Source organism: Engystomops pustulosus, chromosome 1 (assembly GCF_040894005.1).
Source record: "Engystomops pustulosus chromosome 1, aEngPut4.maternal, whole genome shotgun sequence".
In the NCBI taxonomy this organism is placed as follows: domain Eukaryota; kingdom Metazoa; phylum Chordata; class Amphibia; order Anura; family Leptodactylidae; genus Engystomops; species Engystomops pustulosus.
The window spans coordinates 107,774-131,276 of record NC_092411.1 but is presented as its reverse complement, the minus strand read 5'-3'; the positions used below and the strand labels follow the sequence as shown (position 1 = coordinate 131,276).

At 57.2% G+C, this 23,503-nt stretch overlaps 1 protein-coding gene across 2 annotated transcripts in view; it reads left to right on the top strand.

Annotated features, from left to right (window-relative positions):
- Positions 1 to 12,473: 12,473 nt before the first annotated feature.
- LOC140114164 (interleukin-11 receptor subunit alpha-like) overlaps positions 12,474 to 23,503 on the top strand; it is a 100,755-nt gene continuing 89,725 nt past the window's right edge. The window contains exon 1 of one of the 2 annotated variants that reach the window (XM_072132687.1): positions 12,474 to 12,515. In XM_072132687.1, coding sequence (XP_071988788.1) covers positions 12,489 to 12,515 — 27 coding nt within the window. In that variant the 5' untranslated portion in view covers positions 12,474 to 12,488. Of the gene's footprint in view, positions 12,516 to 19,649; positions 20,000 to 23,503 lie in introns of those variants that run through there. The other variant, XM_072132689.1, reaches the window with a different exon arrangement.

The following is a 23,503-nucleotide window of genomic DNA, read 5'->3' as shown; positions in this document are numbered from 1 at the left end:
AGAGGAGAAGCCAGGAGACAGAGGGATGAGCCGGGGAGCAGAGAGGAGAGGCAGAGGAGAAGTGAGGAGACAGAGGGATGAGCAGGGCAGCAGAGAGGAGAGGCAGAGGAGAAGCCAGGAGACAGATGGATGAGCCGGGCAGCAGAGAGGAGAGGCAGAGGAGAAGCAGAGGAGACAGAGGGATGAGCTGGGCAGCAGAGAGGAGAGGCAGAGGAGAAGGCAGGAGACAGAGGGATGAGCCGGGCAGCAGAGAGGAGAAGCCATTAGACAGAGGGATGAGCTGGGCAGCAGAGAGGAGAAGCAGAGGAGAAGCCAGGAGAGAGATGGATGAGCCGGGCAGTAGAGAGGACAAGCCAGGAGACAGAGGGATGAGCCGGACACCAGAGAGGAGAAGCCAGGAGACAGAGGGATGAGCCGGGCACCAGAGAGGAGAAGCAGAGGAGAAGCAGAGGAGCCAGAGGGAAGAGCCGGGCAGCAGAGAGGAGAGGAGAAGCAAGGAGACAGAGGGATGAGCCGGGCAGCAGGGGGAGAGGAGAAGCAAGGAGACAGAGGGATGAGCCGGGCAGCAGAGAGGAGAAGCAAGGAGACAGAGGGATGAGCCGGGCAGCAGAGAGGAGAGGCAGAGGAGAAGCCAGGAGACAGAGGGATGAGCCGGGCAGCAGAGAGGAGAGGCAGAGGAGAAGCAGAGGAGCCAGAGGGATGAGCCGGGCAGCAGGGAGGAGAGGAGAAGCAAGGAGACAGAGGGATGAGCAGGGCAGCAGAGAGGAGAAGCAAGGAGCCAGAGGGATGAGCCGGGCAGCAGAGAGGAGAGGAGAAGCACGGAGCCAGAGGGATGAGCCGGGCAGCAGAGAGGAGAAGCAGAGGAGAAGCCAGGAGACAGATGATGAGCCGGGCAGCAGAGAGGAGAGGCAGAGGAGAAGCCAGGAGACAGAGGGGTGAGCCGGGCAGCAGAGAGGAGAGGCAGAGGAGAAGCCAGGAGACAGAGGGGTGAGCCGGGCAGCAGAGAGGAGAAGCCAGGAGACAGAGGGATGAGCCGGGCAGCAGAGAGGAGAGGCAGAGGAGAAGCCAGGAGACAGAGGGATGAGCCGGGCAGCAGAGAGGAGAAGCCAGGAGCAAGAGGGATGAGCCGGGCAGCAGAGAGGAGAAGCAGAGGAGAAACCAGGAGACAGATGATGAGCCGGGCAGCAGAGAGGTGAGGCAGAGGAGAAACCAGGAGACAGAGGGATGAGCCGGGCAGCAGAGAGGAGAAGCCGGGAGACAGAGGGATGGGCCGGGCAGCAGAGAGGAGAAGCCAGGAGACAGAGGGATGAGCCGGGCAGCAGAGAGGAGAGGCAGAGGAGAAGCAGCGGAGACATAGGGATGAGCCGGGCAGCAGAGAGGAGAGGCAGAGGAGAAGCTAGGAGACAGAGGGATGAGCCGGGCAGCAGAGAGGAGAAGCCAGGGGACAGTTGGATGAGCCGAGCAGCAGAGAGGAGTGGCAGAGGAGAAGTGAGGAGACAGAGGGATGAGCCGGGCAGCAGAGAGGAGAGGCAGAGGAGAAGTGAGGAGACAGAGGGATGAGCCGGGCAGCAGAGAGGAGAGGCAGAGGAGAAGCCAGGAGACAGAGGGATGAGCTGGGCAGCAGAGAGGAGAGGCAGAGGAGAAGCCAGGAGACAGAGGGATGAGCCGGGCAGCAGTGAAGAGAGGCAGAGGAGAAGCCAGGAGACAGAGGGATGAGCCGGGCAGCAGAGAGGAGAGGCAGAGGAGAAGTGAGGAGACAGAGGGATGAGCCGGGCAGCAGTGAAGAGAGGCAGAGGAGAAGTGAGGAGACAGAGGAATGAGCCGGGCAGCAGAGAGGAGAGGCAGAGGAGAAGCCAGGAGACAGAGGGATGAGCCGGGCAGCCGAGAGGAGAGGCAGAGGAGAAGCCAGGAGACAGAGGGATGAGCCGGGCAGCAGAGAGGAGAGGCAGAGGAGAAGCCAGGAGACAGAGGGATGAGCCGGGCAGCAGAGAGGAGAGGCAGAGGAGAAGCCAGGAGACAGATGGATGAGCCGGGCAGCAGAGAGGAGAAGCCAGGGGACAGTTGGATGAGCCGGGCAGCAGAGAGGAGAGGCAGAGGAGAAGTGAGGAGACAGAGGGATGAGCCGGGCAGGAGAGAGGAGAGGCAGAGGAGAAGCCAGGAGACAGAGGGATGAGCTGGGCAGCAGAGAGGAGAGGCAGAGGAGAAGCCAGGAGACAGAGGGATGAGCCGAGCAGCAGAGAGGAGAGGCAGAGGAGAAGTGAGGAGACAGAGGGATGAGCCGGGCAGCAGAGAGGAGAGGCAGAGGAGAAGTGAGGAGACAGAGGGATGAGCCGGGCAGCAGAGAGGAGAGGCAGAGGAGAAGCCAGGAGACAGAGGGATGAGCTGGGCAGCAGAGAGGAGAGGCAGAGGAGAAGCCAGGAGACAGAGGGATGAGCCGGGCAGCAGTGAAGAGAGGCAGAGGAGAAGCCAGGAGACAGAGGGATGAGCCGGGCAGCAGAGAGGAGAGGCAGAGGAGAAGTGAGGAGACAGAGGGATGAGCCGGGCAGCAGTGAAGAGAGGCAGAGGAGAAGTGAGGAGACAGAGGAATGAGCCGGGCAGCAGAGAGGAGAGGCAGAGGAGAAGCCAGGAGACAGAGGGATGAGCCGGGCAGCCGAGAGGAGAGGCAGAGGAGAAGCCAGGAGACAGAGGGATGAGCCGGGCAGCAGAGAGGAGAGGCAGAGGAGAAGCCAGGAGACAGAGGGATGAGCCGGGCAGCAGAGAGGAGAGGCAGAGGAGAAGCCAGGAGACAGATGGATGAGCCGGGCAGCAGAGAGGAGAAGCCAGGGGACAGTTGGATGAGCCGGGCAGCAGAGAGGAGAGGCAGAGGAGAAGTGAGGAGACAGAGGGATGAGCCGGGCAGGAGAGAGGAGAGGCAGAGGAGAAGTGAGGAGACAGAGGGATGAGCAGGGCAGCAGAGAGGAGAGGCAGAGGAGAAGCCAGGAGACAGATGGATGAGCCGGGCAGCAGAGAGGAGAAGCAGAGGAGAAGCCAGGAGAGAGATGGATGAGCCGGGCAGTAGAGAGGACAAGCCAGGAGACAGCGGGATGAGCCGGACACCAGAGAGGAGAAGCCAGGAGACAGAGGGATGAGCCCGGCACCAGAGAGGAGAAGCCAGGAGACAGAGGGATGAGCCGGGCAGCAGAGAGGAGAGGCAGAGGAGAAGCAGAGGAGCCAGAGGGATGAGCCGGGCAGCAGAGAGGAGAGGAGAAGCAAGGAGACAGAGGGATGAGCAGGGCAGCAGAGAGGAGAAGTAAGGAGACAGAGGGATGAGCCGGGCAGCAGAGAGGAGAGGAGAAGCACGGAGCCAGAGGGATGAGCCGGGCAGCAGAGAGGAGAAGCCAGGAGACAGAGGGATGAGCCGGGCAGCAGAGAGGAGAAGCAGAGGAGAAGCCAGGAGACAGAGGGATGAGGCGGGCAGCAGAGAGGAGAGGCAGAGGAGAGGCAGAGGAGAGGCAGAGGAGGAGACAGAGGGGTGAGCCGGGCAGCAGAGAGGAGAAGCCAGGAGACAGAGGGATGAGCCGGGCAGCAGAGAGGAGAGGCAGAGGAGAAGCCAAGAGACAGAGGGGTGAGCCGGGCAGCAGAGAGGAGAAGCCAGGAGACAGAGGGATGAGCCGGGCAGCAGAGAGGAGAGGCAGAGGAGAAGCCAGGAGACAGAGGGGTGAGCCGGGCAGCAGAGAGGAGAAGCCAGGAGACAGAGGGATGAGCCGAGCAGCAGAGAGGAGAGGCAGAGGAGAAGCCAGGAGACAGAGGGGTGAGCAGGGCAGCAGAGAGGAGAGGCAGAGGAGAAGCCAGGAGACAGAGGGATGAGCCGGGCAGCAGAGAGGAGAAGCAGAGGAGCCAGAGGGATGAGCCGGGCAGCAGAGAGGAGAGGAGAAGCAAGGAGACAGAGGGATGAGCCGGGCAGCAGAGGGGAGAGGTAAAGGAGAAGCAAGGAGACAGAGGGATGAGCAGGGCAGCAGAGAGGAGAGGCAGAGGAGAAGCCAGGAGACAGAGGGATAAGCCGGGCAGCAGAGAGGAGAGGCAGAGGAGAAGCCAGGAGACAGAAGGATGAGCCGGGCAGCAGAGAAGAGAGGCAGAGGAGAAGCTAGGAGCAAGAGGGATGAGCTGGGCAGCAGAGAGGAGAAGCCAGGAGACAGAGGGATGAGCCGGGCAGCAGAGAGGAGAGGCAGAGGAGAAGCCAGGAGACAGAGGGATGAGCCGGGCAGCAGAGAGGTGAGGCAGAGGAGAAACCAGGAGACAGAGGGATGAGCCGGGCAGCAGAGAGGTGAGGCAAAGGAGAAACCAGGAGACAGAGGGATGAGCCGGGCAGCAGAGAGGTGAGGCAGAGGAGAAGCCAGGAGACAGAGGGAAGAGCCGGGCAGCAGAGAGGAGAGGCAGAGGAGAAGCCAGGAGACAGAGGGATGAGCCGGGCAGCAGAGAGGAGAGGAGAAGCACGGAGCCAGAGGGATGAGCCGGGCAGCAGAGAGGAGAGGAGAAGCACGGAGCCAGAGGGATGAGCCGGGCAGCAGAGAGGAGAAGCCAGGAGACAGAGGGAAGAGCCGGGCAGCAGAGAGGAGAAGCAGAGGAGAAACCAGGAGACAGATGATGAGCCGGGCAGCAGAGAGGAGAGGCAGAGGAGAAGCCAGGAGACAGAGGGATGAGCCGGGCAGCAGTGAAGAGAGGCAGAGGAGAAGCCAGTAGACAGAGGGATGAGCCGGGCAGCAGAGAGGAGAAGCAGAGGAGAAACCAGGAGACAGATGATGAGCCGGGCAGCAGAGGAGAGGCAGAGGAGAAGCCAGGAGACAGAGGGATGAGCCGGGCAGCAGAGAGGAGAGGCGGAGGAGAAACCAGGAGACAGAGGGATGAGCCGGGCAGCAGAGAGGAGAGGCAGAGGAGACAGAGGGATAAGCCGGGCAGCAGAGAGGAGAGGCAGAGGAGAAGCCAGGAGACAGATGGATAAGCCGGGCAGCAGAGAGGAGAGGCAGAGAAGAAGCAGCGGAGACATAGGGATGAGCCGGGCAGCAGAGAGGAGAGGCAGAGGAGAAGCTAGGAGATAGATGGATGAGCCGGGCAGCAGAGAGGAGAGGCAGAGGAGAAGCCAGGAGACAGAGGGATGAGCCGGGCAGCAGAGAGGAGAGGCAGAGGAGAGGCAGAGGAGACAGAGGGATGAGCCGGGCAGCAGAGAGGAGATGCAGAGGAGAAGCCAGGAGACAGATGGATGAGCCAGGCAGCAGAGAGGAGAGGCAGAGGAGAAGTGAGGAGACAGAGGGATGAGCCGGGCAGCAGAGAGGAGAGGCAGAGGAGAAGCCAGGAGACAGAGAGATGAGCCGGGCAGCAGAGAGGAGAAGCAGAGGAGAAGCCAGGAGACAGAGGGATGAGCCGGGCAGCAGAGAGGAGAGGCAGAGGAGAAGCCAGGAGACAGAGGGATGAGCCGGGCAGCAGAGAGGAGAGGCAGTGGAGAAGCCAGGAGACAGAGGGATGAGCCGAGCAGCAGAGAGGAGAGGCAGAGGAGAAGTGAGGAGACAGAGGGATGAGCCGAGCAGCAGAGAGGAGAGGCAGAGGAGAAGCCAGGAGACAGAGGGATGAGCCGGGCAGCAGAGAGGAGAGGCAGAGGAGAAGTGAGGAGACAGAGGGATGAGCCGAGCAGCAGAGAGGAGAGGCAGAGGAGAAGCCAGGAGACAGAGGGATGAGCCGGGCAGCAGAGAGGAGAGGCAGAGGAGAAGCCAGGAGACAGAGGGATGAGCCGGGCAGCAGAGAGGAGAGGCAGTGGAGAAGCCAGGAGACAGAGGGATGAGCCGGGCAGCAGAGAGGAGAGGCAGAGGAGAAGTGAGGAGACAGAGGGATGAGCCGGGCAGCAGAGAGGAGAGGCAGAGGAGAAGCCAGGAGACAGAGGGATGAGCCGGGCAGCAGAGAGGAGAAGCAGAGGAGAAGCCAGGAGACAGAGGGATGAGCCGGGCAGCAGTGAAAAGAGGCAGAGGAGAAGCCAGGAGACAGAGGGATGAGCCGGGCAGCAGTGAAGAGAGGCAGAGGAGAAGCCAGGAGACAGAGGGATGAGCCGGGCAGCAGAGAGGAGAGGCAGAGGAGAAGTGAGGAGACAGAGGGATGAGCCGGGCAGCAGAGAGGAGAGGCAGAGGAGAAGCCAGGAGACAGATGGATGAGCCGGGCAGCAGAAAGGAGAAGCCAGGGGACAGTTGGATGAGCCGGGCAGCAGAGAGGAGAGGCAGAGGAGAAGTGAGGAGACAGAGGGATGAGCCGGGCAGCAGAGAGGAGAGGCAGAGGAGAAGCCAGGAGACAGAGGGATAAGCCGGGGAGCAGAGAGGAGAGGCAGAGGAGAAGCCAGGAGACAGAGGGATGAGCCGGGCAGCAGAGAGGAGAGGCAGAGGAGAAGCCAGGAGACAGAGGGATGAGCCGGGCAGCAGAGAGGAGAGGCAGAGGAGAAGCCAGGAGACAGAGGGATGAGCCGGGCAGCAGAGAGGAGAGGCAGAGGAGAAGTGAGGAGACAGATGGATGAGCCGGGCAGCAGAGAGGAGAGGCAGAGGAGAAGGCAGGAGACAGAGGGATGAGCCGGGCAGCAGAGAGGAGAAGCCATTAGACAGAGGGATGAGCCGGGCAGCAGAGAGGAGAAGCAGAGGAGAAGCCAGGAGAGAGATGGATGAGCCGGGCAGCAGAGAGGAGAGGCAGATGAGAAGCCAGGAGACAGAGGGATGAGCCGGGCAGCAGAGAGGAGAAGCAGAGGAGAAGCCAGGAGACAGAGGGATGAGCCGGGCAGCAGAGAGGAGAGGCAGAGGAGAAGCCAGGAGACAGAGGGGTGAGCCGGGCAGCAGAGAGGAGAGGCAGAGGAGAAGCCAGGAGACAGAGGGATGAGCCGGGCAGCAGAGAGGAGAGGAGAAGCCAGGAGACAGAGGGATGAGCCGGGCAGCAGAGAAGAGAGGCAGAGGAGAAGCCAGGAGACAGAGGGATGAGCCGGGCAGCAGAGAAGAGAGGCAGAGGAGAAGCCAGGAGCAAGAGGGATGAGCTGGGCAGCAGAGAGGAGAGGCAGAGGAGAAGCCAGGAGACAGAGGGATGAGCCGGGCAGCAGAGAGGAGAGGCAGAGGAGAAGCCAGGAGACAGAGGGATGAGCCGGGCAGCAGAGAGGAGAGGCAGAGGAGAAGCCAGGATGAGCCGGGCAGCTGAGAGGAGAGGCAGAGGAGAATCCAGGAGACAGAGGGATGAGCCGGGCAGCAGAGAGGTGAGGCAGAGGAGAAGCCAGGAGACAGAGGGATGAGCCGGGCAGCAGAGAGGAGAGGCAGAGGAGAAGCCAGGAGACAGAGGGATGAGCCGGGCAGCAGAGAGGAGAGGCAGAGGAGAAGCCAGGATGAGCCGGGCAGCTGAGAGGAGAGGCAGAGGAGAATCCAGGAGACAGAGGGATGAGCCGGGCAGCAGAGCAGAAAGGCAGAGGAGAAGCCAGGAGACAGAGGGATGAGCCGGGCAGCAGAGAGGAGAAGCCAGGAGCAAGAGGGATGAGCCGGGCAGCAGAGAGGAGAAGCAGAGGAGAAACCAGGAGACAGATGATGAGCCGGGCAGCAGAGAGGAGAGGCAGAGGAGAAACCAGGAGACAGAGGGATGAGATAGGCAGCAGAGAGGAGAGGCAGAGGAGAAGCCAGGAGACGGAGGGATGAGCCGGGCAGCAGAGAGGAGAGGCAGAGGAGAAGCCAGGAGACAGAGGGATGAGCCGGGCAGCAGAGAGGATAGGCAGAGGAGAAGCCAGGAGACAGAGGGATGAGCCGGGCAGCAGAGAGGAGAGGCAGAGGAGAAGCCAGGAGACAGAGGGATGAGCCGGGCAGCAGAGAGGAGAGGCAGAGGAGAAGCCAGGAGACAGAGGGATGAGCCGGGCAGCAGAGAAGAGAGGCAGAGGAGAAGCCAGGAGACAGAGGGATGAGCCGGGCAGCAGAGAGGAGAGGCAGAGGAGAAGCCAGGAGACAGAGGGATGAGCCGGGCAGCAGAGAAGAGAGGCAGAGGAGAAGCAAGGAGCCAGAGGGATGAGCCGGGCAGCAGAGAGGAGAGGAGAAGCACGGAGCCAGAGTGATGAGCCGGGCAGCAGAGAGGAGAAGCCAGGAGACAGATGATGAGCCGGGCAGCAGAGAGGAGAGGCAGAGGAGAAGCCAGGAGACAGAGGGGTGAGCCGGGCAGCAGAGAGGAGAGGCAGAGGAGAAGCCAGGAGACAGAGGGATGAGCCGGGCAGCAGAGAGGAGAAGCCAGGAGACAGAGGGATGAGCCGGGCAGCAGAGAGGAGAGGCAGATGAGAAGCCAGGAGACAGAGGGATGAGCCGGGCAGCAGAGAGGAGAAGCAGAGGAGAAGCCAGGAGACAGAGGGATGAGCCGGGCAGCAGAGAGGAGAGGCAGAGGAGAAGCCAGGAGACAGAGGGGTGAGCCGGGCAGCAGAGAGGAGAGGCAGAGGAGAAGCCAGGAGACAGAGGGATGAGCCGGGCAGCAGAGAGGAGAGGAGAAGCAAGGAGACAGAGGGATGAGCCGGGCAGCAGAGAGGAGAGGCAGAGGAGAAGCCAGGAGACAGAGGGATGAGCCGGGCAGCAGAGAAGAGAGGCAGAGGAGAAGCCAGGAGACAGAGGGATGAGCCGGGCAGCAGAGAAGAGAGGCAGAGAAGCCAGGAGCAAGAGGGATGAGCTGGGCAGCAGAGAGGAGAGGCAGAGGAGAAGCCAGGAGACAGAGGAATGAGCAGGGCAGCAGAGAGGAGAGGCAGAGGAGAAGCCAGGAGACAGAGGGATGAGCCGGGCAGCTGAGAGGAGAGGCAGAGGAGAAGCCAGGAGACAGAGGGATGAGCCGGGCAGCAGAGAAGAGAGGCAGAGGAGAAGCCAGGAGACAGAGGGATGAGCCGGGCAGCAGAGAAGAGAGGCAGAGAAGCCAGGAGCAAGAGGGATGAGCTGGGCAGCAGAGAGGAGAGGCAGAGGAGAAGCCAGGAGACAGAGGAATGAGCAGGGCAGCAGAGAGGAGAGGCAGAGGAGAAGCCAGGAGACAGAGGGATGAGCCGGGCAGCTGAGAGGAGAGGCAGAGGAGAAGCCAGGAGACAGAGGGATGAGCCGGGCAGCAGAGAGGAGAGGCAGAGGAGAAGCCAGGAGACAGAGGAATGAGCAGGGCAGCAGAGAGGAGAGGCAGAGGAGAAGCCAGGAGACAGAGGGATGAGCCGGGCAGCTGAGAGGAGAGGCAGAGGAGAATCCAGGAGACAGAGGGATGAGCCGGGCAGCAGAGAGGTGAGGCAAAGGAGAAACCAGGAGACAGAGGGATGAGCCGGGCAGCAGAGAAGAGAGGCAGAGAAGCCAGGAGCAAGAGGGATGAGCTGGGCAGCAGAGAGGAGAGGCAGAGGAGAAGCCAGGAGACAGAGGAATGAGCAGGGCAGCAGAGAGGAGAGGCAGAGGAGAAGCCAGGAGGCAGAGGGATGAGCCGGGCAGCTGAGAGGAGAGGCAGAGGAGAAGCCAGGAGACAGAGGGATGAGCCGGGCAGCAGAGAGGAGAGGCAGAGGAGAAGCCAGGAGACAGAGGGATGAGCAGGGCAGCAGAGAGGAGAGGCAGAGGAGAAGCCAGGAGACAGAGGAATGAGCAGGGCAGCAGAGAGGAGAGGCAGAGGAGAAGCCAGGAGACAGAGGGATGAGCCGGGCAGCTGAGAGGAGAGGCAGAGGAGAATCCAGGAGACAGAGGGATGAGCCGGGCAGCAGAGAGGTGAGGCAAAGGAGAAACCAGGAGACAGAGGGATGAGCCGGGAAGCAGAGCAGAAAGGCAGAGGAGAAGCCAGGAGACAGAGGGATGAGCCGGGCAGCAGAGAGGAGAAGCCAGGAGACAGAGGGATGAGCCGGGCAGCAGAGAGGAGAGGCAGAGGAGAAACCAGGAGACAGAGGGATAAGCCGGGCAGCAGAGAGGAGAGGCAGAGGAGAAGCCAGGAGACAGAGGGATGAGCCGGGCAGCAGAGAGGAGAGGCAGAGGAGAAGCCAGGAGACGGAGGGATGAGCCGGGCAGCAGAGAGGAGAGGCAGAGGAGAAGCCAGGAGACAGAGGGATGAGCCGGGCAGCAGAGAGGAGAGGCAGAGGAGAAGCCAGGAGACAGAGGGATGAGCCGGGCAGCAGAGAGGATAGGCAGAGGAGAAGCCAGGAGACAGAGGGATGAGCCGGGCAGCAGAGAGGAGAGGCAGAGGAGAAGCCAGGAGACAGAGGGATGAGCCGGGCAGCAGAGAGGAGAGGCAGAGGAGAAGCCAGGAGACAGAGGGATGAGCCGGGCAGCAGAGAAGAGAGGCAGAGGAGAAGCCAGGAGACAGAGGGATGAGCCGGGCAGCAGAGAGGAGAGGAGAAGCCAGGAGACAGAGGGATGAGCCGGGCAGCAGAGAAGAGAGGCAGAGGAGAAGCCAGGAGCAAGAGGGATGAGGTTGGCAGCAGAGAGGAGAGGAGAAGCCAGGAGACAGAGGCATGGCCGGCGCCAGCACCCGGCTTACCCGGGCAAGTGCCGGGGCCCCAGAGGTCCCAGAGGGGCCCACGGCACCAACTGGCAACATAAGTAAACTCAATTACATCGGCATACTTGTTGCCGATGTAATTGAGATAAGCGCTGCACTCACACTGCCGGCGCGTCTGACAGGGGGCGGCACCGCAAGCGGACCCACACAAAACATAATAGCATCGGCGCGGCCGATGTATTTCTGCCGCGGAGCGTCTGATACTGTGCAGGACGGTGCCGACGTGATGACGTCACGCCGCCAGCGTCCCTGCTGCTGCACAGTAGACGCTGCTGTCACTCGGAAGATGTAGCAGATGAAGAAGATGCGAGCAGCCCTTGAGGTAAGTTAGCGTTTATTATTTTTTTTCTGGCCACTAATAATGTGTATTTTATAAATTAATGGAGCCTGTGTGTGTATGGGTGGGGGGGGGGGAGGGGGGTTTATTAATTAATTGAGCCTGGGGGGGAATGTTAATTAATGGATCCTGGGGGGGGATGTATATTAAGTATATTAATTAATGGAGCCTGTGGGGGGGATGTATATTAATTAATGGAGCCTGTGGGGGGGATGTATATTAATTAATGGAGCCTGGGGGTGGGATGTATATTAATTAATGGAGCCTGGGGGTGGGGGTGTATATTAATTAATGGAGCCTGGGGGGGGGGGGTATGTTAATTAATGGATCCTGGGGGGGGATGTATATTAAGTATATTAATTAATGGAGCCTGGGGGGCTGTATATTAACAGCGCATGGGGGGCTGTATATCAATATTGGTATCTTAAGGTTCTGCGTTTTTAATGCCACCACATGAGTTCACTGCTAAGGGGCCCAGTGAGGCGCTGTCGCCCAGGGGCCCACTGAAACCTGGAGCCGGCCCTGGACAGAGGAATGAGCAGGGCAGCAGAGAGGAGAGGCAGAGGAGAAGCCAGGAGACAGAGGGATGAGCCGGGCAGCAGAGAGGAGAGGCAGAGGAGAAGCCAGGAGACAGAGGGATGAGCCGGGCAGCTGAGAGGAGAGGCAGAGGAGAATCCAGGAGACAGAGGGATGAGCCGGGCAGCAGAGAGGTGAGGCAAAGGAGAAACCAGGAGACAGAGGGATGAGCCGGGAAGCAGAGCAGAAAGGCAGAGGAGAAGCCAGGAGACAGAGGGATGAGCCGGGCAGCAGAGAGGAGAAGCCAGGAGACAGAGGGATGAGCCGGGCAGCAGAGAGGAGAGGCAGAGGAGAAACCAGGAGACAGAGGGATAAGCCGGGCAGCAGAGAGGAGAGGCAGAGGAGAAGCCAGGAGACGGAGGGATGAGCCGGGCAGCAGAGAGGAGAGGCAGAGGAGAAGCCAGGAGACAGAGGGATGAGCCGGGCAGCAGAGAGGAGAGGCAGAGGAGAAGCCAGGAGACAGAGGGATGAGCCGGGCAGCAGAGAGGATAGGCAGAGGAGAAGCCAGGAGACAGAGGGATGAGCCGGGCAGCAGAGAGGAGAGGCAGAGGAGAAGCCAGGAGACAGAGGGATGAGCCGGGCAGCAGAGAGGAGAGGCAGAGGAGAAGCCAGGAGACAGAGGGATGAGCCGGGGAGCAGAGAGGAGAGGCAGAGGAGAAGCCAGGAGCAAGAGGGATGAGCTTGGCAGCAGAGAGGAGAGGAGAAGCCAGGAGACAGAGGCATGGCCGGCGCCAGCACCCGGCTTACCCGGGCAAGTGCCGGGGCCCCAGAGGTCCCAGAGGGGCCCACGGCACCAACTGGCAACATAAGTAAACTCAATTACATCGGCATACTTGTTGCCGATGTAATTGAGATAAGCGCTGCACTCACACTGCCGGCGCGTCTGACAGGGGGCGGCACCGCAAGCGGACCCACACAAAACATAATAGCATCGGCGCGGCCGATGTATTTCTGCCGCGGAGCGTCTGATACTGTGCAGGACGGTGCCGACGTGATGACGTCACGCCGCCAGCGTCCCTGCTGCTGCACAGTAGACGCTGCTGTCACTCGGAAGATGTAGCAGATGAAGAAGATGCGAGCAGCCCTTGAGGTAAGTTAGCGTTTATTATTTTTTTTCTGGCCACTAATAATGTGTATTTTATAAATTAATGGAGCCTGTGTGTGTATGGGTGGGGGGGGGAGGGGGGTTTATTAATTAATTGAGCCTGGGGGGGAATGTTAATTAATGGATCCTGGGGGGGGATGTATATTAAGTATATTAATTAATGGAGCCTGTGGGGGGGATGTATATTAATTAATGGAGCCTGTGGGGGGGATGTATATTAATTAATGGAGCCTGGGGGTGGGATGTATATTAATTAATGGAGCCTGGGGGTGGGGGTGTATATTAATTAATGGAGCCTGGGGGGGGGGGTATGTTAATTAATGGATCCTGGGGGGGGATGTATATTAAGTATATTAATTAATGGAGCCTGGGGGGCTGTATATTAACAGCGCATGGGGGGCTGTATATCAATATTGGTATCTTAAGGTTCTGCGTTTTTAATGCCACCACATGAGTTCACTGCTAAGGGGCCCAGTGAGGCGCTGTCGCCCAGGGGCCCACTGAAACCTGGAGCCGGCCCTGGACAGAGGAATGAGCAGGGCAGCAGAGAGGAGAGGCAGAGGAGAAGCCAGGAGACAGAGGGATGAGCCGGGCAGCAGAGAGGAGAGGCAGAGGAGAAGTAAGGAGACAGATGGATGAGCCGGGCAGCAGAGAGGAGAGGCAGAGGAGAAGCCAGGATGAGCCGGGCAGCTGAGAGGAGAGGCAGAGGAGAATCCAGGAGACAGAGGGATGAGCCGGGCAGCAGAGAGGTGAGGCAAAGGAGAAACCAGGAGACAGAGGGATGAGCCGGGAAGCAGAGCGGAAAGGCAGAGGAGAAGCCAGGAGACAGAGGGATGAGCCGGGCAGCAGAGAGGAGAAGCAGAGGAGAAACCAGGAGACAGATGATGAGCCGGGCAGCAGAGAGGTGAGGCAGAGGAGAAACCAGGAGACAGAGGGATGAGCCGGGCAGCAGAGAGGAGAAGCCGGGAGACGGAGGGATGAGCCGAGCAGCAGAGAGGAGAGGCAGAGGAGAAGCCAGGAGACAGATGGATGAGCCGGGAAGCAGAGGGGAGAGGCAGAGGAGAAGCCAGGAGACAGAGGGATGAGCCGGGAAGCAGAGGGGAGAGGCAGAGGAGAAGCCAGGAGACAGAGGGATGAGCCGGGCAGCAGAGAGGAGAGGCAGAGGAGAAGCCAGGAGACAGAGGGATGAGCCGAACAGCAGATAGGAGAGGCAGAGGAGAAGCCAGGAGACAGAGGGATGAGCCGGGCAGCAGAGAGGAGAGGCAGAGGAGAAGCCAGGAGACAGATGGATGAGCCGGGCAGCATAGAGGAGAGGCAGAGGAGAAGCCAGGAGACAGAGGGATGAGCGGGGCAGCAGAGAGGTGAGGCAGAGGAGAAGCCAGGAGACAGAGGGATGAGCGGGGCAGCAGAGAGGAGAGGCAGAGGAGAAGCCAGGAGACAGAGGGGTGAGCCGGGCAGCAGAGAGGAGAGGCAGAGGAGAAGCCAGGAGACAGAGGGATGAGCCGGGCAGCAGAGAGGAGAGGCAGAGGAGACAGATGGATGAGCCGGGGAGCAGAGAGGAGAGGCAGAGGAGAAGCCAGGAGACAGAGCGATGAGCCGGGCAGCAGAGAGGAGAGGCAGAGGAGATGGAGGGACTGTGTCTGATAAGGCTGCAATGAAATATAACAATGGGGCAGTAGTGATATCTGTTAGTTGAGCTTCATTCCCCTAATCCCGGGATCGAGGCTGCACTAGACGCCGCACTCGGTGTGTATCGGGTGGACAAAATATCGCCTTGTGCAGACATCAGCGTCACTATAAGCTCCAGAGCCCGGACATACGTGTCCTTATACAGAAGGGGCAACATTGTATCACAATAAGCCAGAAACAGAATAAAGTGTAGACATAATAATAGCTACAGACACAGGCGACAGAGACGCGAGGCTTTACTATACATAACACAAGACGTAAAACCACAAACAACAAATCCCTCAATCTAAGGGACCCCATGCCAGGTATAGGGGGTTATCCTTACATGGTGGGGGACCCCATGCCAGGTATAGGGGGTTATCCTTACATGCTGGGGGGGGGGGACACCCCTAGAACTTTCCCTATAGGTTTAGATTTTATTTATTCACGACATATTATAAATATATCTAATAAAAGTTACATTTTGCTGCCGCTTCTCCTCTCGCTTCCCTTTCCTTTGGTGGTGAACACCAGAGAATAATAGATAACCAAAATAAAAACATTCTTCTCATACAATTTTTGGTGCTGTATGAATCATGCAGGTTTGGTGCAGTGTGCTGTGTAGTGTCTGTGTCATGCAGGTTTGGTGCAGTGTGCTGTGTAGTGTCTGTATCATGCAGGTTCGGTGCAGTGTGCTGTGTAGTGTCTGTGTCATGCAGGTTTGGTGCAGTGTGCTGTGTAGTGTCTGTATCATGCAGGTTTGGTGCAGTGTGCTGTGTAGTGTCTGTGTTATGCAGGTTCGGTGCAGTGTGCTGTGTAGTGTCTGTATCATGCAGGTTTGGTGCAGTGTGCTGTGTAGTGTCTGTGTTATGCAGGTTCGGTGCAGTGTGCTGTGTAGTGTCTGTGTCGTGCAGGTTCGGTGCAGTGTGCAGTGTAGTGTGTGTCATGCAGGTTTGGTGCAGTGTGCTGTGTAGTGTCTGTGTCATGCAGGTTCGGTGCAGTGTATTGTGTAGTGTCTGTGTCATGCAGGTTCGGTGCAGTGTGCTGTGTAGTGTCTGTATCATGCAGGTTCGGTGCAGTGTGCTGTGTAGTGTCTGTATCATGCAGGTTTGGTGCAGTGTGCTGTGTAGTGTCTGTGTCATGCAGGTTCGGTGCAGTGTGCTGTGTAGTGTCTGTGTCATGCAGGTTCGGCGCAGTGTGCTGTGTAGTGTCTGTATCATGCAGGTTCGGTGCAGTGTGCTGTGTAGTGTCTGTATCATGCAGGTTCGGCGCAGTGTGCTGTGTAGTGTCTGTATCATGCAGGTTCGGTGCAGTGTGCTGTGTAGTGTCTGTGTCATGCAGGTTCGGTGCAGTGTGCTGTGTAGTGTCTGTGTCATGCAGGTTTGGTGCAGTGTGCTGTGTAGTGTCTGTATCATGCAGGTTCGGTGCAGTGTGCTGTGTAGTGTCTGTGTCATGCAGGTTTGGTGCAGTGTGCTGTGTAGTGTCTGTGTCATGCAGGTTCGGTGCAGTGTGCTGTGTAGTGTCTGTGTCATGCAGGTTTGGTGCAGTGTGCTGTGTAGTGTCTGTGTCATGCAGGTTCGGTGCAGTGTGCTGTGTAGTGTCTGTATCATGCAGGTTCGGTGCAGTGTGCTGTGTAGTGTCTGTATCATGCAGGTTCGGTGCAGTGTGCTGTGTAGTGTCTGTGTCATGCAGGTTTGGTGCAGTGTGCTGTGTAGTGTCTGTGTCATGCAGGTTCGGTGCAGTGTGCTGTGTAGTGTCTGTATCATGCAGGTTTGGTGCAGTGTGCTGTGTAGTGTCTGTATCATGCAGGTTCGGTGCAGTGTGCTGTGTAGTGTCTGTATCATGCAGGTTCGGTGCAGTGTGCTGTGTAGTGTCTGTATCATGCAGGTTCGGTGCAGTGTGCTGTGTAGTGTCTGTATCATGCAGGTTCGGTGCAGTGTGCTGTGTAGTGTCTGTGTCATGCAGGTTTGGTGCAGTGTGCTGTGTAGTGTCTGTATCATGCAGGTTTGGTGCAGTGTGCTGTGTAGTGTCTGTGTCATGCAGGTTTGGTGCAGTGTGCTGTGTAGTGCCTGTATCATGCAGGTTTGGTGCAGTGTGCTGTGTAGTCAGGGCCGGATTATAGGAGGGGCTCCTGGGGCTCGAGCCCCGGGGCCCCCACCACTTTTTAATTTTTAGGGGGCCCTTACTAGTTTCCGACAGTCAGCGACTGTCAGCTGAGATCACCATTTTATACAGAGGGCTGCAGGCTATATACTATGGGGGTCTGGCAGGCTATATACTACGGGGTCTGGCAGGCTATATACTACGGGGTCTGGCAGGCTATATACTAAAGGGGGCTGGCAGGCTATATACTAAAGGGGGCTGGCAGGCTATATACTAAAGGGGGCTGGCAGGCTATATACTTCAGTGGGATGGCAGGCTACATACCTCCAAAAACATTGTTGGAAGGGCCCCCACCAGTTTGCGCCCAGGGGCCCCCACCACCCTTAATCCGGCCCTGTGTGTAGTGTCTGTATCATGCAGGTTCGGTGCAGTGTGCTGTGTAGTGTCTGTGTCATGCAGGTTTGGTGCAGTGTGCTGTGTAGTGTCTGTATCATGCAGGTTCGGTGCAGTGTGCTGTGTAGTGTCTGTGTCGTGCAGGTTCGGTGCAGTGTGCAGTGTAGTGTGTGTCATGCAGGTTCGGTGCAGTGTGCAGTGCAGTGTGCTGTGTAGTGTCTGTGTCATGCAGGTTTGGTGCAGTGTAGTGTGTGTCATGCAGGTTCGGTGCAGTGTGCTGTGTAGTGTCTGTATCATGCAGGTTTGGTGCAGTGTGCTGTGTAGTGTCTGTATCATGCAGGTTCGGTGCAGTGTGCTGTGTAGTGTCTGTATCATGCAGGTTTGGTGCAGTGTGCTGTGTAGTGTCTGTGTCATGCAGGTTCGGTGCAGTGTGCTGTGTAGTGTCTGTGTCATGCAGATTCGGTGCAGTGTGCTGTGTAGTGTCTGTGTCATGCAGGTTTGGTGCAGTGTGCTGTGTAGTGTCTGTGTCATGCAGGTTTGGTGCAGTGTGCTGTGTAGTGTCTGTGTCATGCAGGTTTGGTGCAGTGTGCTGTGTAGTGTCTGTGTCATGCAGGTTCGGTGCAGTGTGCTGTGTAGTGTCTGTGTCATGCAGGTTTGGTGCAGTGTGCTGTGTAGTGTCTGTGTCATGCAGGTTCGGTGCAGTGTGCTGTGTAGTGTCTGTATCATGCAGGTTCGGTGCAGTGTGCTGTGTAGTGTCTGTGTCATGCAGGTTCGGTGCAGTGTGCTGTGTAGTGTCTGTGTCATGCAGGTTCGGAGCAGTGTGCTGTGTAGTGTCTGTGTCATGCAGGTTCGGTGCAGTGTGCTGTGTAGTGTCTGTATCATGCAGGTTCGGTGCAGTGTGCTGTGTAGTGTCTGTATCATGCAGGTTTGGTGCAGTGTGCTGTGTAGTGTCTGTGTCATGCAGGTTCGGTGCAGTGTGCTGTGTAGTGTCTGTGTCATGCAGGTTCGGCGCAGTGTGCTGTGTAGTGTCTGTATCATGCAGGTTCGGTGCAGTGTGCTGTGTAGTGTCTGTGTCATGCAGGTTCGGTGCAGAGTGCTGTGTAGTGTCTGTGTCATGCAGGTTTGGTGCAGTGTGCTGTGTAGTGTCTGTATCATGCAGGTTCGGTGCAGTGTGCTGTGTAGTGTCTGTGTCATGCAGGTTCGGTGCAGTGTGCTGTGTAGTGTCTGTATCATGCAGGTTTGGTGCAGTGTGCTGTGTAGTGTCTGTATCATGCAGGTTCGGTGCAGTGTGCTGTGTAGTGTCTGTATCATGCAGGTTCGGTGCAGTGTGCTGTGTAGTGTCTGTATCATGCAGGTTCGGTGCAGTGTGCTGTGTAGTGTCTGTGTCATGCAGGTTTGGTGCAGTGTGCTGTGTAGTGTCTGTGTCATGCAGGTTCGGTGCAGTGTGCTGTGTAGTGTCTGTGTCATGCAGGTTTGGTGCAGTGTGCTGTGTAGTGTCTGTGTCATGCAGGTTCGGTGCAGTGTGCTGTGTAGTGTCTGTATCATGCAGGTTCGGTGCAGTGTGCTGTGTAGTGTCTGTGTCATGCAGGTTCGGTGCAGTGTGCTGTGTAGTGTCTGTGTCATGCAGGTTCGGAGCAGTGTGCTGTGTAGTGTCTGTGTCATGCAGGTTCGGTGCAGTGTGCTGTGTAGTGTCTGTATCATGCAGGTTCGGTGCAGTGTGCTGTGTAGTGTCTGTATCATGCAGGTTTGGTGCAGTGTGCTGTGTAGTGTCTGTGTCATGCAGGTTCGGTGCAGTGTGCTGTGTAGTGTCTGTGTCATGCAGGTTCGGCGCAGTGTGCTGTGTAGTGTCTGTATCATGCAGGTTCGGTGCAGTGTGCTGTGTAGTGTCTGTGTCATGCAGGTTCGGCGCAGTGTGCTGTGTAGTGTCTGTGTCATGCAGGTTCGGTGCAGTGTGCTGTGTAGTGTCTGTGTCATGCAGGTTCGGTGCAGTGTGCTGTGTAGTGTCTGTGTCATGCAGGTTCGGTGCAGTGTGCTGTGTAGTGTCTGTATCATGCAGGTTCGGTGCAGTGTGCTGTGTAGTGTCTGTGTCATGCAGGTTTGGTGCAGTGTGCTGTGTAGTGTCTGTGTCATGCAGGTTTGGTGCAGTGTGCTGTGTAGTGCCTGTATCATGCAGGTTTGGTGCAGTGTGCTGTGTAGTGTCTGTATCATGCAGGTTTGGTGCAGTGTGCTGTGTAGTGTCTGTGTCATGCAGGTTTGGTGCAGTGTGCTGTGTAGTGTCTGTGTCATGCAGGTTCGGTGCAGTGTGCTGTGTAGTGTCTGTGTCATGCCGGTTCGGTGCAGTGTGCTGTGTAGTGTCTGTGTCATGCAGGTTCGGTGCAGTGTGCTGTGTAGTGTCTGTATCATGCAGGTTCGGTGCAGTGTGCTGTGTAGTGTCTGTATCATGCAGGTTCGGTGCAGTGTGCTGTGTAGTGTCTGTATCATGCAGGTTCGGTGCAGTGTGCTGTGTAGTGTCTGTATCATGCAGGTTTGGTGCAGTGTGCTGTGTAGTGTCTGTATGATGCAGGTTTGGTGCAGTGTGCTGTGTAGTGTCTGTATCATGCAGGTTTGGTGCAGTGTGTTGTGTAGTGTATGTATCATGCAGGTTTGGTGCAGTGTGCTGTGTAGTGTCTGTATCATGCAGGTTTGGTGCAGTGTGCTGTGTAGTGTCTGTGGCATGCAGGTTCGGTGCAGTGTGCTGTGTAGTGTCTGTGGCATGCAGGTTCGGTGCAGTGTGCTGTGTAGTGTCTGTGGCATGCAGGTTCGGTGCAGTGTGTGAGTGACAGATGGAGGGAGGAGAGGAATGTGCGGTGAGTCAGAGGCCGGGATGGGGCCTCATGTTACTCCCCCCTGACCCCCCTTACAGGAAGAAACCCCCCAGCCCCCGAGACTGGCAGCCAAACCCTCCAATAACCAGAGGTCAGAGGGAAGGAGATACAGAGAGACCCCCGGGACAGAGCAGAGACCCCCCGGGACAGAGCAGAGACCCCCCGGGACAGAGCAGAGACCCCCCGGGACAGAGCAGAGACCCCCGGGACAGAGCAGAGACCCCCCGGGACAGAGCAGAGACCCCCCCGGGACAGAGCAGAGACCCCCCGGGACAGAGCAGAGACCCCCCGGGACAGAGCAGAGACCCCCGGGACAGAGCAGAGACCCCCCGGGACAGAGCAGAGACCCCCGGGACAGAGCAGAGACCCCCCGGGACAGAGCAGAGACCCCCCGGGGCAGTATGGAGCTTCTGTCCGGATAACACAGCGGAGGAGTCTAAGGTGAGAGCCCACCCCCCACTGTGATACACTGTACCCCCTCTGTGTCCCCCTCTGCGCCCCCCCTCTGCCCCCCTCCCCCCCTCTGTGTCCCCCCCTCTGCGCGTCCCCCTGTATCTGCAGAGTTTGTTACTTTGTATCATTACATAAGTTCTGGGCTCCTTGTGCTGCTGACAGACACTGACACACTGTAACGACTGCTCCTGTCTGTGCTGTAGATTCTTCTATGAGAGGTTTTGGGTCTGATGTTCGGATACAGTTTGGATACACTGTATCCTCCGGGGTGACTTGTGGGATGTTGCGTCCTCCTCTAGTTCTGTGTGTGATCATCTCACTGGTTACATTGTATCTTCTAGTAGTGGGGGGGGGGGGATACATTGTATTACACTGCGAGTAGCGGGGGTACTCCCTCCCTTCCCCCCATGATGTCCTAACCACCCATAGCGATACTTACCTTACATGCAGGGGCTGTGGAAAGCTGGGTGACCCCAGACTGCAGAGAGCACAGAGCACAGCAGTGTGAGGTCTGATTACACATCTCTCCAGGGACAATACATAACACTGGCTGCAGAGAGCACAGAGCACAGCAGGGTGAGGTCTGATTACACATCTCTCCAGGGACAATACATAACACTGGCTGCAGAGAGTACAGAGCACAGCAGTGTGAGGTCTGATTACACATCTCTCCAGGGACAATACATAACACTGGCTGCAGAGAGCACAGAGCACAGCAGGGTGACGTCTGATTACACATCTCTCCAGGGACAATACATAACACTGGCTGCAGAGAGTACAGAGCACAGCAGTGTGAGGTCTGATTACACATCTCTCCAGGGACAATACATAACACTGGCTGCAGAGAGCACAGCAGTGTGAGGTCTGATTACACATCTCTCCAGGGACAATACATAACACTGGCTACAGAGAGCGCAGAGCACAGCAGTGTGAGGTCTGATTACACATCTCTCCAGGGACAATACATAACACTGGCTGCAGAGAGCACAGAGCACAGCAGTGTGAGGTCTGATTACACATCTCTCCAGGGACAATACATAACACTGGCTGCAGAGAGCACAGAGCACAGCAGTGTGAGGTCTGATTACACATCTCTCCAGGGACAATACATAACACTGCCTGCAGAGAGCACAGAGCACAGCAGTGTGAGGTCTGATTACACATCTCTCCAGGGACCATACATAACACTGGCTGCAGAGAGCACAGAGCACAGCAGTGTGAGGTCTGATTACACATCTCTCTAGGGATAATACATAACACTGGCTGCAGAGAGCACAGAGCACAGCAGTGTGAGGTCTGATTACACATCTCTCCAGGGACAATACATAACACTGCCTGCAGAGAGCACAGAGCACAGCAGTGTGAGGTCTGATTACACATCTCTCCAGGGACCATACATAACACTGGCTGCAGAGAGCACAGAGCACAGCAGTGTGAGGTCTGATTACACATCTCTCTAGGGATAATACATAACACTGGCTGCAGAGAGCACAGAGCACAGCAGTGTGAGGTCTGATTACACATCTCTCCAGGGATAATACATAACACTGGCTGCAGAGAGCACAGAGCACAGCAGGGTGAGGTCTGATTACACATCTCTCCAGGGACAATACATAACACTGGCTGCAGAGAGCACAGAGCACAGCAGTGTGAGGTCTGATTACACATCTCCCCAGGGACAATACATAACACTGGCTGCAGAGAGCACAGAGCACAGCAGTGTGAGGACTGATTACACCTCTCTCCAGGGACAATACATAACACTGGCTGCAGAGAGCACAGAGCACAGCAGTGTGAGGTCTGATTACGCATCTCTCCAGGGGCAATACATAACACTGACTGCAGAGAGCACAGAGCACAGCAGTGTGAGGTCTGATTACACATCTCTCCAGGGACAATACATAACACTGGCTGCAGAGAGCACAGAGCACAGCAGTGTGAGGTCTGATTACACATCTCTCCAGGGACAATACATAACACTGGCTGCAGAGAGCACAGAGCACAGCAGTGTGAGGTCTGATTACACATCTCTCCAGGGACAATACATAACACTGGCTGCAGAGAGTACAGAGCACAGCAGTGTGAGGTCTGATTACACATCTCTCCAGGGACAATACATAACACTGGCTGCAGAGAGCACAGAGCACAGCAGGGTGACGTCTGATTACACATCTCTCCAGGGACAATACATAACACTGGCTGCAGAGAGTACAGAGCACAGCAGTGTGAGGTCTGATTACACATCTCTCCAGGGACAATACATAACACTGGCTGCAGAGAGCACAGCAGTGTGAGGTCTGATTACACATCTCTCCAGGGACAATACATAACACTGGCTACAGAGAGCGCAGAGCACAGCAGTGTGAGGTCTGATTACACATCTCTCCAGGGACAATACATAACACTGGCTGCAGAGAGCACAGAGCACAGCAGTGTGAGGTCTGATTACACATCTCTCCAGGGACAATACATAACACTGCCTGCAGAGAGCACAGAGCACAGCAGTGTGAGGTCTGATTACACATCTCTCCAGGGACCATACATAACACTGGCTGCAGAGAGCACAGAGCACAGCAGTGTGAGGTCTGATTACACATCTCTCTAGGGATAATACATAACACTGGCTGCAGAGAGCACAGAGCACAGCAGTGTGAGGTCTGATTACACATCTCTCCAGGGACAATACATAACACTGGCTGCAGAGAGCACAGAGCACAGCAGGGTGAGGTCTGATTACACATCTCTCCAGGGACAATACATAACACTGGCTGCAGAGAGCACAGAGCACAGCAGTGTGAGGTCTGATTACACATCTCCCCAGGGACAATACATAACACTGGCTGCAGAGAGCACAGAGCACAGCAGTGTGAGGACTGATTACACCTCTCTCCAGGGACAATACATAACACTGGCTGCAGAGAGCACAGAGCACAGCAGTGTGAGGTCTGATTACGCATCTCTCCAGGGGCAATACATAACACTGACTGCAGAGAGCACAGAGCACAGCAGTGTGAGGTCTGATTACACATCTCTCCAGGGATAATACATAACACTGGCTGCAGAGAGCACATAGCACAGCAGTGTGAGGGCTCATTACACATCTCTCCAGGGACAATACATAACACTGGCTGCAGAGAGCACAGAGCACAGCAGTGTAAGGCCTGATTACACATCTCTCCAGGGACAGTACATAACACTGACTGCAGAGAGCAAAGAGCACAGCAGTGTGAGGTCTGATTACACATGTCTCCAGGGACAATACATAACACTGGCTGCAGAGAGCACAGAGCACAGCAGTGTGAGGTCTGATTACACATCTCTCCAGGGACACTACATAACACTGGCTGCAGGGAGCACAGAGCACAGCAGTGTGAGGTCTGATTACACATCTCTCCAGGGACAGTACATAACACTGGCTGCAGAGAGCACAGAGCACAGCAGTGTGAGGTCTGATTACACATCTCTCCAGGGACAATACATAACACAGGCTGC